The sequence below is a fragment of the Cuculus canorus genome, chromosome 2, assembly GCF_017976375.1.
Source record: "Cuculus canorus isolate bCucCan1 chromosome 2, bCucCan1.pri, whole genome shotgun sequence".
In the NCBI taxonomy this organism is placed as follows: Eukaryota; Metazoa; Chordata; class Aves; order Cuculiformes; family Cuculidae; genus Cuculus; species Cuculus canorus.
This window is the reverse complement of record NC_071402.1, coordinates 125,289,577-125,301,482: the sequence shown is the minus strand read 5'-3', so window position 1 is coordinate 125,301,482 and position 11,906 is coordinate 125,289,577. Positions and strand designations below refer to the sequence as shown.

Below are 11,906 nucleotides of genomic sequence, written 5' to 3'. Positions count from 1 at the left end.
CCACAACTTTTCTGAGTTTGGGAACAATATGGTAAAGATGGGTCTGCTTCAGGATCAGAGAGGCAGATTTCTCCCCATTCAGCTCAGCCTGTGAAGCAAGAGGTCTGAAAGATGGGCCCCAAGAGGTTAATGCAGTTCTGTTACAGTAGTGGGTTTGTATTCTTGCCTACTTCATCCTTCCACTGTTTCTGTCTCACACTGACTGAAAAACTCGGCTCCAGTTTGTATCAGAAACTATTGATACTACATAGCAGGAGATAGGATCAAAAGTCAGTAGTTGCAGTGGAATCTCTGGGTTCTTTGTAAATACATATCAACAAAGGAAGAGAATACAAGCAAGAAAGCAAGCAAACAAGAATGAATTAATCTGCTTCCAGAGATTTTATTTGCCCTGGTATAAGTTTTTTTAGACAAACTCACAGAATTTCCTACTTTTCCTGGACTGAACTCAGTGCTCTCTGGCAGAAGCCCATGGCTTGCCATGAAAGTTTCCTACATCTCTGCTTTTAACTTGATTACTATCTCACAATCCAAATAGTCACCGGAGACATGATGTGCATGGTGTGCCCAAAGCTGAGCTCTGAGAGTGCAGAGGTCAAGAATGGACCATGGGAGAAGGATACCTGTAAACACAGTTCATCTGGATCATCAGCTTTGCTTAGTGCGTGTTCCCTGATGCTCCACACTTGCCTTGGTTATCAGTTATCTCTGTCCTTGTCCAGGATATCATGGGCTTCATAAACAGGGATTGGCAGTGGTCAGGTATTGAGGATCCATCATCCAGAATGCATACTTGGGTGTTCCTGAGTCAGGCAGCAGTGCTGAAGTACTTGACCACTGCTCAGAGAGTCAGGATGGATATTTTGTTTTTGAGGGACAGACCCAGCCTGTGGATTCACATTCTCATCCCCAAGAGCCATACACAGAGATATCAAGCCAAAACCAAATCAGGCAGCCAAATCTGCTGTTAGGACACTGCAATAACTGAGAATGCCATTTCAGCTTGGCTAGCTGTAGGTGAAATTACTTGAAGGTGGGACTGGAGGTTAAGGGGTTGCCATTTGATTCTTTTTAGTAAAAATGAGATAAGATGCCCTCCAGGTCCATATTTGAGTTTTTACTTGCATTTGTTTTGGGGAGAGTTTGAATGAGGCAAAGATGGAATGAAACTGAACAAGCCTTCTGCATCAGTGCCACTGCTTCTCTCAGGACACTCAGTCTCAGTGAGGAGTGAGGGAATTGCTGTTGAGGTACCTTTGCTACATGGCTGGGGTTTCTTGTTTTGTTTTCTTTCTCCTCCTTTTAATTTGTTTGTTTCACATATAACATTCCATTCCTCATCCTATCAAGTCTGTAACTCGTTCCCATGATGTTATATCTGCTTCTTTTTGAACCAAAGAGGAAATTACCCTTTCATTCCAGGAGGTGCACAGTTGTGTCTCTGCAGTAAAGATACCCACTTCTGGCCCCACATGTCAGAGGGCCCTCAGCAGATCCTGTATGCCTTGGACACCCTTATCTCCAGAGGAACCCTCTGTAGCAATTTTTCACCCCCTCCCTGGGGAGAAAAAGATCGCCAAAGCCAATGGCGATTTAATCTCCACCTCTTGGGATCAGTCCCCAATGCCCTGAACTACAACTACACCTCCCTTTATGATAAGTCTCCGTGTAAAAACGTCTTCGGATGAGTAAGAATACCAGGATTTGGCCTATCTGGAGCAGCACCAGGCCTAAAGCTGCCAACACCGCCGGGAAGAAAAGGGCTGCAAGAGGGCGCAGACAGCCGCTGGTTCTGACCATGCGCCGCTTGTTTATAGCAGGCGCAGATGACACCGTGCATTGCAAACACCCCTTGTTTCTGCCATTTCCTTCCGGGAAGGGCTGGAAAACGATCTCTCGGGGGCTCTGCTGCCTGCCGGGGGCGATGGAGAGGGGAATATCGGGGTGCCGGGGCTGAGGGGCGCGTACCCGCTGATTCGGCACCCCGACCGGCAGCATCGCTCCTCCCGGTCCTTCCTGGACCGCCGGTTCGCTCTATTTAAGTGGGACACGGAGCTTAGGATTAACCGAACCCTAACACGAGTTTGCCCCTCCTCTAGCTTTGGTCCAAGTAGCGAGACTGCAGGGGGCGAGAGGTAGGAGTGTATTGGGAATAAAAAAGGAGGGTTTGAGAACAGGAGGAAAAAGCAAAGAAAATACCAAGAGCTTTTGCGCGTCTGGAGAGAAGTAGTAAATGAAGTGAAAGGCTGCGTGTCCTCCTCTGATGTTCCTGTGGTTGTCTCTTGGTGATGCTGCATCTCCCCTCCCTCCTTTTAAGACTCTCCTTTCGGGCACCTAAAGACCTCCTAACCTCGCTCAGTTTTTCTGTAAGAGATGCTCAGGTGCACCAGGTCTCAGGAGACTCTATCACCTTCAGCGGGTTTCGCTGCACAGCGCGGAGGGCTGCTAGCTCAATTCTTGTTAAATCAGATCTAAAAAAGGGAAAGGGAGAGTCGGCAAGGAAGCCACTGAAATACTGTCGGTTTTCATTTACCTGTGTCTTCCACAGAATTAAATTCACACCGTAAATGCGTTCAAATCAGGACGTTTGCCGCGCGGACCGTATTTCTACGGTTCTTTCCAACATCAAAACATTGCCGCAGTTTTTATGGCTCTCGACGGGTCTGGAAGCGACAGCAACTGAAAGCGAAAGCCCAAACTCCTGCAAGATTTACTCACTGCAATGGGTAAAGCAGAAGATCTAGTTTCCACGGGCAAACTTGTCTTGAATATCCTAGGAGCGGGAATCGTGCAATTTCCCTCCCCGCTCAGTTTTTGACCTAACAAGTTAAAAATCTCCAGAGCCTCTGCAGTGGCAGGAAAGCTCTGCTTCAGGCAGCCAACAGGTAACATAAAAATCAAGAACAGGCAGATGCCCTCCGCAGAGATGCTGAAATCCTACGTTCTGAGCTACATGGACGCAGAAACATGTCCTGGATGGTATCCTGCAAATACCATTACATGCTTTTCTAGGCACGTCCCACTCACGGCTCTGTCCTCTCTCCCCTCAACGCCACTTACGTGTTATGTGCTGCTATTGTATCACCTTGTCTTTACACCCCAGAATAATGCGTCTATTATTCTCTTCTCTCCAAAGCTTCCACCTCTAGCCATGTCGTAAAAAAATAGTCTTAATAAAACAGTGATAATTACGCCATTATTGTTAACACTGCCCATTAAAAATTTAAAAATCGACTCTCTGGTTTGGTCATCCATTTGCAGTACATATCACGCTTTTTTTTTTTTTTTGGCAATAAGTCGTTCTGCTATATGTCAAAGCTTTCTTCATTTTTTAGAGATGGCAAGACTTTTTATTAAGAGAAACTAAAGGCGCATCGTGAGTTCACAGCTGTAATTGGATAGTATCAGTCAAAAGTTATTGACAACCCGTTGACCGGCGAAATAAAATAAATATCCCACGGGTAAGAAGCGTGTGATGTGTCTTTCCTTAACCAGACTTAGCACTTCAAGGGAATTGCTTGATTTATGAGAGTATCACTCCAGCAATATTTTAATTTCCCCCTAATATTTCCTTGTTTTGGGAAGGGAGGGTGGTTCATTTGCTTTTTGTATAGGGAGCATCTTTCAGCAGCAGTAACACCGAAGTCGGCGTTATCACTCTTTTGAAAGCGCTAGCCGTGGTGTCTCCTCAGCCGTCCTTTAGCAAAGAAAGCTGTAAACTCGGAGAAACAAATCAGTCTGAAAAGTTTTGAGGATAGTTACGCCATCCTGACTGTCACCAAGAGAGCAAGAGAGACTTAAAAGATTTTAAATCTCAGTCTGGAATAGACGGGAGGAGGTGAGGGTAAGACGGGAGAAAGGAAAAAAAAAAAAAAAAAGAAACGCCGGTAGAGATACACTTTCCAAACTGCCTGGAAATTAATCCCAAATGAGGGAGTCTCCTTCCAAATCGGGCTTGACAGTTATGTGGGAAACAATAGACAGAAAGCAGAGCGCTGGACTCCGCATTCCCGGAGAGGAAAAGGCTTCGCCTCCGCGGAGGGGAGAGGGACCCGGGCTCCCCGCTCCGTCACCCCGTGCCACCAAGCTCGTAGACGTGCGAGGGGCTGTCGCGGTGGTACTCTTCCTGGGGAATGTAAAAACAGTTTAAGTAGCCTTTATTAATCCCTTCTAAATAGACCACAAAACTTCGAGTTCAATAGAGCCTTTAATGTTTTTTTTCCTTAGACTCCACTCGGGCCTTTTATTCTCTGTATTTACCCTTGGCAAATAACTGCGTGTGTCTGTGTGCGTGGGTGTCCCGCAGCCTGTGCTGCTGCGGGCTGAAACAGACCGTCCCTGGCAATGACCATCATCTCGGGCTCAACAAAACCTCCCAATCGAGGTACGAGCCGCGTGGCATCCTGATGGGAACGTATTAAGAATGGAGTGGGGAAGGAGACAGCATCCGCTTATAAACGAAAATCACAAAACTTATGGGGATCGGCCAGCGTGATCCACGGGAACCATCCCCAGGGCTCAGGTCTGCGAGAGACAGGATTTCCCATTAACTTCCCCGCAGTCGTCTCCACCGCCAGCTCTGGGAGCCCTCCCTCGTAGTCTGAATTCAGCTCTCGGCTACTGTTCTATTTAGGAAGATACATGAATATCCCTCTTTTTGCTGCCCTCTTCTTACTCCTAGTGAGGGGGAAATCCTGTCCGCCCGCAGCAGGCAACAGCCAGTCTCCTCCAGCACCGCTACCTGGCAGAGGTAGGAAGGGTCTGTAGGCGAGTTTCCCAGCCAGGCTGGGGTGTCCTGGGCCTCAGAGGAGGCCGAATCTTTCCCCCTCCTCCCCCCGGAGATGCCAGGGAAATCAGCCTCCCAGCACAGGGCAGCGACGACCGCAGCAGTGGGAAGAGGCCACCAGCGCTGCCTGAGAGCCCCCGCCTCGCCTTCCCCACTCTCAGTGCACAGCACCGCATCGCTCCGCGCCGCTCCGCGCTGCTCCGCGCAGCGGAATCAGAGCTGGCCCTCCACCTTCGCCCAGCGGGAGCAGGAGCGCCGCGGACGCCGGGCAGGCGGCAGAGCCGGACTGTCTTATCCATCCATCCATCCATCCATCCATCCATCCTTCCATGAATCTGTCCACCCATCCACGCACCGCCTGCTCCTCCAGCAGCTGAGCCTGATCCTGCCTCCCCGGCTCCCCGCTCGCGCAGCCCGAGGTGGGCAGGGGGTCCTCATCCAGAGCAGAAAGGGCACACCGCTAATCTAGACGCTGGCAAGGGAGAGCTCTCGAAGGAGAGGGAATTTAGCAATGAATTTTGCAATGATTTTTCAAGAAACTGACAAGCTTCGGAGCGGCGCAGGCAGCCCACATGTGATGGAAAGCTGTGCAGTCCGGAGTGTGGTGTTCTCATGAAGTGCGTGTGCGTGGAAATGTGTGTGCGTGTCTACTACACGGGGAGGAAAAAAGATTGCTGGCGATATCCCTGTAAAAATCCTAATTTACCTCCCTGGAATCTGTATGCTTATTGCTAGGAGCACATCTTAATTCATGCATCCAGCAGACCAGGAATCCTATTTGCTTGTTTGTTTGTCTCCCTGCATCATAGAGCTAGACAGAAAATCCCAGCGTGTTTCCTATTGCTCTGCCTGTTCCCCACCGAAGCAACGTCACCTCAAATATGCCAGTAAATTCCTTACCGGGTTGGGAACGTAATTGGTTGAATGTTTTCTGTAACCTGACTAGCCAATAACACTCCGAGAATAAATTTAGAACAACCTAGTTACGACAGATGGTGAAAATGACTCGACGCTACATATGTGAGTCAATACTAACTAGAGATGAGATACTTACCGCACTCATTAGAAATATCTAATACGCCAAATAGACTACGTGTGCCGCTATATTTACTACACCAGGTCCCTTATTTTCAGACAAATGCTGTCCAAACTGTTGCCCTTGTCATTTCTGTTTCAACAACATCTGCTAGCTGGCAAAAGCTCTGGCCTCGATAACTTACGTTTTCTGAGCCTGAATTATTCTTGGCGGCCCGTCTTGGAGTTTCTCCTCCTGAAAGCAGATAATAATTTACGCAAAACAATTAATTAAAAAGAAAAAAAAAAAAGGGAGTGGGGAAGATGTAAAATCCTCTCAAAAGCGCAAGAATCGTGGAACAAATGGAAACTGTGGAGGAATAAATAAGAGTAAACTATAAACAGCAAATAATCAGAATAGCTACAGCTACGAAAGGTGAAGTAGTTTGCATCCTTACAACTGTAACACGCAATAAATATGTAACCGCATTTCCAAATTTTAAACTAACGTTTTAATCTCAGTCAACAGAAAGCAATAACAGCTACACGAATAGGAACCAATATTGAACCAGAACAAAAAGTCAAGGCTATTTCTGCATTCAGATGTCAGCAGCGCATTTCCTTATTCTCAAGTTTGCACAGGATTCTTATACAGTCTTATATATGCAGTTATGCTGAAGCTGATTGCCAGCAATAAATAATGCATCCAAGGAAGAGGCTTGAGTACGTTTCTTCTCACTTCCAGGATGCGGCTAGGGATCTTCGCTTCAATTCTACACCAAGATTGTGGCTTAAAGCAGTCAAAAGGTTATTTAATTGTCAGGCAAGCCTTCCCCCTGCGGAACTCTCTCCGCATGTTACAACCTCTTTGCAGCTCAACTCCATATGCATCTCTTTCACACTTCCCTCTCCATCTCAGGCTCCTACACCTGGTGCATCACGCATTTAGCCCATTAGCTCCGGCTCTTCCTTTCATCTTTCCCATGGCAGACGTTTCTATTTATCCACTGGCAATCAATGTGTGGCGTCACCGGTGGTACTGTAATGACGACTGCACCATTGAGGATGACAGCTTAGAAAGAAGAGGGCAATGGTGATCCCTCCCAGAGCAGCACAGCAGAGTGTAGCGTTCGCATCACAAGGTCACCCTATCTTACCGCTTGCTCCTCTGCATTGGCAGAAGAGGGCTGCTGGGTTTGCACAAGACTGGGGCGGGAGTCGGAGGGAGGGGGAGAAGAGATCTGGATTTCCCCCCCCCCTCCCTTAAGCGAAGCCACAATGGAAACCAGGAAGGAGATGGTGGTGTTTCTGGAAGGGACACAACTTGGCGCTCTAGTTGGCAAGAGGGTGCCTAATTTGTCCGAAGCAGTGGGGAGCCCCGCTCCGGAACCGCAGGAGAAGATGATCCATCGGAACTGCCTCAGCCCCAGACCTGGCCCCTTGTCGTCCCGGGAGAGAGGAGGAGGAGGAGGTGGCGGAGGAGAAGACGAAGAGGAGGTGGAGGTGCTGCCAGGGACAGGGACGGTGCCGGAGAGCCGCTCGGCGGCGGCAGCACTGCTTTCGGCCGGACAGCAGCCCCCCGCCCCGGAGCCCCCCTCCAGCAAAGGGCAGCAGAGCAGCTCGGACACCGAGTCGGATTTCTATGAGGAAATCGAGGTGAGCTGCACCCCGGACTGCGCCACGGGGAGCGCCGAGTACCAGCACAGCAAAGGTACCCAACTCCTTCCCATGCCTCCAGCTCCCCGCCCGCTCCAGGGCTCGGGGGCAGCACCTTGGGGGACGGGGCGGGGGGGGATGCCGGAGGGGGTCTTCCAGCGAAGTCGGGGGGTCTGGGGAGGAATCTCCTTTCCTGGCTGATTCTTCAGCTCCCTGACACCGGGAGGCTTGTTTGGGAGTCAGAGGACACGACAGAGCCCAGCCCAGCCCAGCCCACGCATCCCTGGAGGAGAGCCAGGCTTCCCACTGCGGATACATCAGGTCTACGGCTTGCGCCGTAGGACCCACTTGACCAAGACGACCACATACTCTCCCTCTCCCCTTCCGTATTATTATTATTACTATTATTATTATTATTATTATTCTCCATCACCTGGACAGTGCATGCTCCAGGAAATCCCTTCCGATCCTCCCCTCAGGCGTGTTTGGTTTTTTGTGTGTGTTGTGGAAGGGGCAAGATCAAACGGGTTTTCTGGCCAAGAGCTGTTTGTAGGGTGAAATGTGCCCGGGCTAGTGCGGAAGCGCCCATAAAGACCGTAAAATCGCTCGCCTACTCCTGCTTGCCTTCCCTAAGTGCGGCAGTGAGGTCCTTGTTTGCACGTTGGTTAAAAAAAAAAAAAGTGGGTGAGGGAGGAGAGGAGGGTTCCAAATTACCTTGTCACTTCTATGTCTCGGTGGCGCCAGCTCGGAAATGGTCCCAATGAATTAATTGCCTTTGGTCTCGGGCACAATGAGGGAGAGTTGCATTTGAAAGCAAACGCAGCGGCCAGGCCCCTTTCCCCCCTGCCCCCACTCCTTATTTCCACTTTCCCAGCCCGGCAGAGACACCTTCCACCCGGACAACAACCCACTTTTCCCCTCTCCCTATTCTTTATCACTTCAAGAGCAAGCCGGGAGGGGCGGAGAGCGCTGTCTGCCCTTTCTCGTCCCTTGAAGGCTCGTTGAGAAAATCCCATCCTGGGCTTCAGAGGCTGAGTGGAGAGTCTCCGAGGCCTGACCTTCCCCTGGAGGGAACAGGGTCCCTGCCTGCCGGCTGCTCCGCTCCTGAGCCCTTGCCGGACAGGAGGAAGGGGCCGCGGAGCCGTGCGGTGGGCACACCTGCCTTTCCCAGCCGCTCAGGCTCGGGGGATGCTGCGGCGGCAGCCTCCGGCTTCACACCTCGAGTAGCAAGAGGGGCATCTATAGCAGACCCTCCCAGAGCGGTGTATGTGTGGTGTTAGGGGGGCAGGTAGCTCTCCAGCCAGAGTTAATAAGCACCCGTCAAACCTTTAACCGGCGCTGTATCCCCTTCTCCGTGCCCTGCCCCCTCCTTTCCCTTTGATGTCTCCCCAGCATCCTCGCTACACCCGGGCAGGCACAGAAAAGGCAAACGGGGAGGGATGGGGGGGAGAAGGGATCTCACTGGGGAGGCGGGCGGTGAGCATCCCTCCGAGCGTATGTCTCTGCTCCGGGCTCCCCACGCAGGGCCGTGCTCCGAGGCGCTGGCTGGCAGCCCCAGCGCCGGAGGGGATCACTCCAAGGGCAGCGGAGGCAGCGGCGGCTCCCAGGGCTCGCTGTCCTGCAGCGCCAGCGACCAGATGCGCCGCTACCGCACCGCCTTCACCCGCGAGCAGATCGCCCGGCTGGAGAAGGAGTTCTACCGGGAGAACTACGTGTCCAGGCCCCGGAGATGTGAACTGGCTGCTGCTCTAAATCTGCCAGAAACCACCATCAAGGTACACACAGCTCGGACATGTTTCCAATTAGCACGATGTAAATCTATATGGCCCAACTTCCTTACAAAACTCAGGAAAGAACAACCCTCCCTCCCCGCCCCCTCCGCCCCTTTCCTGGCCCTGCCCGCACCCTGCAGCAAACGGCGGTGCGGGAGAGAGGACGAGGATCCCGGAGCCATCCCAGCCAGCACCGCTAATCCGGCCTCTCTCTAGCAGATCATTTTTAATCCTCCCTTCAGTCCAGCCCAAACCCCACTTGGATCTTGGGGGAGGGAAAAGGAAGGCAGTAGCAGATCTTGGTTTGATCTCTCTTTCCTTTGCCTTTTCAAATAACCCCCCCCCACCACATTTGCACATGAAAAGAAAATTAACATTAATCCCAGGTATCTGCAAAACGGCAGCGAGAAGGCAGAGCTGCCAGGTTTGCGCGGAGTCAGCGCGTGTGTGGGGAATGTCAGCCGGACAAGCCCTAGCGAGAAGAAATGAAAATAAGCACCCCGAAAGGGCTGCTCCACTAGGTCTCCCTGTAGATTTATAGGGGCCTAACTGATCCCTCCGTAAGTGATGACAACTCCCTCTGGGCGGGAGAGCTGGCGCCTGCCTCCGCTCGCCGGCAGACCCGCTGTCCCGGTGCCGGGCGGAGCGGGGCGGCGGCGGGTGACGGCTCTCGCCTCCCCTCTCCCCGCAGGTTTGGTTCCAGAACCGCAGGATGAAGGACAAGCGGCAGCGCCTGGCCATGACCTGGCCTCACCCGGCCGACCCGGCGTTTTATACCTACATGATGAGCCACGCGGCGGCCACCGGGAACCTGCCCTACCCGTTCCCGTCCCACCTGCCCCTGCCCTACTACTCCCACATGGGCATCGGAGCCACGTCGGCCACTGCCGCCACTCCCTTCAGCAGCCCCCTGAGGCCTCTGGACACCTTCAGGGTCCTCTCCCACCCTTACCCAAGACCTGAACTGCTGTGCGCCTTCAGGCATCCCTCTCTCTACCCTGCCCCGACTCATGGACTCAGCAGCGCCGGGGGCAGCCCCTGCTCCTGCCTGGCTTGCCACAGCGGCCAGTCCAACGGGCTGGCCCAGAGACCCTCCGGATCGGACTTTACCTGTTCGGCCACAACCAGGACTGACTCTTTCCTCACTTTCACGCCCTCTGTGCTGAGCAAAGCCACCTCAGTTTCCATGGACCAGCGAGAAGAGGTACCTTTAACGAGATAAACCTTCCTCTCAGGGTTACTAAAAACTCGCCCGTTTCTTGGGCTTCTCTTCGAGCTCATGTACCTGCAGCCGGTGTTTATTTAATCGTGTTCTTTCCTCAGAAGTGGACACCTATGGAAAAAAAAAAAAAGACAAAAAAAAAGACTGAAAATAGCTCAGTCGTAAAAGGATTTATATTCCAAGGGATGAAGAAGGAGAAGAGAAACGACTAGTGATTTATCTCTGAGAAGGATTTTAGACACGAAAGAGGAAGAAAACCAGCCAGAATGAAATATACTTCCATAACCTATAGAAATAAGCTGGGACTTTTCCTTGGATAGACTTCTTACTACGGGCTGAGGCTTCTGCAGGTCACAGCCACAAACCTTATGCACAAACCTACAAGACAGAGAAGGAAAATCTGAAATACTTGAAAGAAACATTATTCTGATAACAGAATTGCTTGTGCGCACGAAGAAAGCAAAGATGTAATCTACCAGTGTTCAGAAAATAAAAACAACTATCAAACAGAAATAAACAAAAAGGTTTCTGGGTTGCAACTCAACAGTATTAACCAGTTATCTCTATAGAGAAAAACAATGCTTTACCATAAAAAACCCTGTCATTCTGTACATTACGTTTGTAGTTTAATTGCATTCTTTACTCTCCCTTGTCCTCTGTTTCGTTTCGAGCAGAAATTTCGTCTCCTCTTTCATTCTAACTTTTATTTTAAGAGGCAGACCAGAATTGGCAGAGAAAAAATAAGAGCTCCTGCCTCTTTATGGGTCGGAACTATTTGTCCTTCAAATAACAACGTCCTATTATCAGCTGCTGAAATGTGTCCACACTGACGAAATTAGCAAGTGATGTATATGTAAGAAGGGTTTTTGAATATCGAATGTATAATGCTCTGTGAGCAGAGACCCAGTGCCAAACGCTAACAAGCCGCCAAGGGAAGAGATTAGGTGACAGGGAGCACAACTCCTTCAGACAATCACCAGTCTGTAAATTGGAGCAAAGGCGATTTCCTTTCCTTTGTACTTCAGACTTCATCTCTCCCATTGACTTTTCCTTGCTGCGTCTTCTTTTGTTTTCCTTTCTTTCGTTCTTTTTCTCTCCCTTTTTTTTTAATTATTTAAAAAATTTATTTAATTCATGCCTTGGGTTTTGTGTTTCTTTCCGCACCCCTAATCTTTGCATTTGTATGTGTCCTTCACATTGGTCTCTCTTCCTTCTTGAGCAGGATTTCTTTCACAAGCCCTCACTCCACCTCCTTCAAATATTTCGGAAAGAGGTAGCTTCTTTGCTTTTGCTTGGATTTCTGTCAACCTTAAATTTAAAAAACACGGAGAATGGTCTTCTTAGTAGTTTCTTCCAAAACCGGAATTGTTTATTTCATTCTATTTTAAGATAACCCAAAGAATATACTGTGATGATTTGTTACCATGTCAGAATAAAACGTAATAACAACAACAAG

At 50.3% G+C, this 11,906-nt stretch overlaps 1 protein-coding gene across 1 annotated transcript; it reads left to right on the top strand.

Annotated features, from left to right (window-relative positions):
• Positions 1 to 7,078: 7,078 nt before the first annotated feature.
• On the top strand, positions 7,079 to 10,560 carry EVX1 (even-skipped homeobox 1). Its single transcript, XM_054060244.1, has 3 exons — positions 7,079 to 7,511; positions 8,981 to 9,231; positions 9,920 to 10,560. Exons 1-3 carry the CDS (start codon positions 7,079 to 7,081, stop codon positions 10,448 to 10,450), a joined length of 1,215 nt encoding a protein of 404 aa, XP_053916219.1. The 3' UTR covers positions 10,451 to 10,560.
• Positions 10,561 to 11,906: the final 1,346 nt, after the last annotated feature.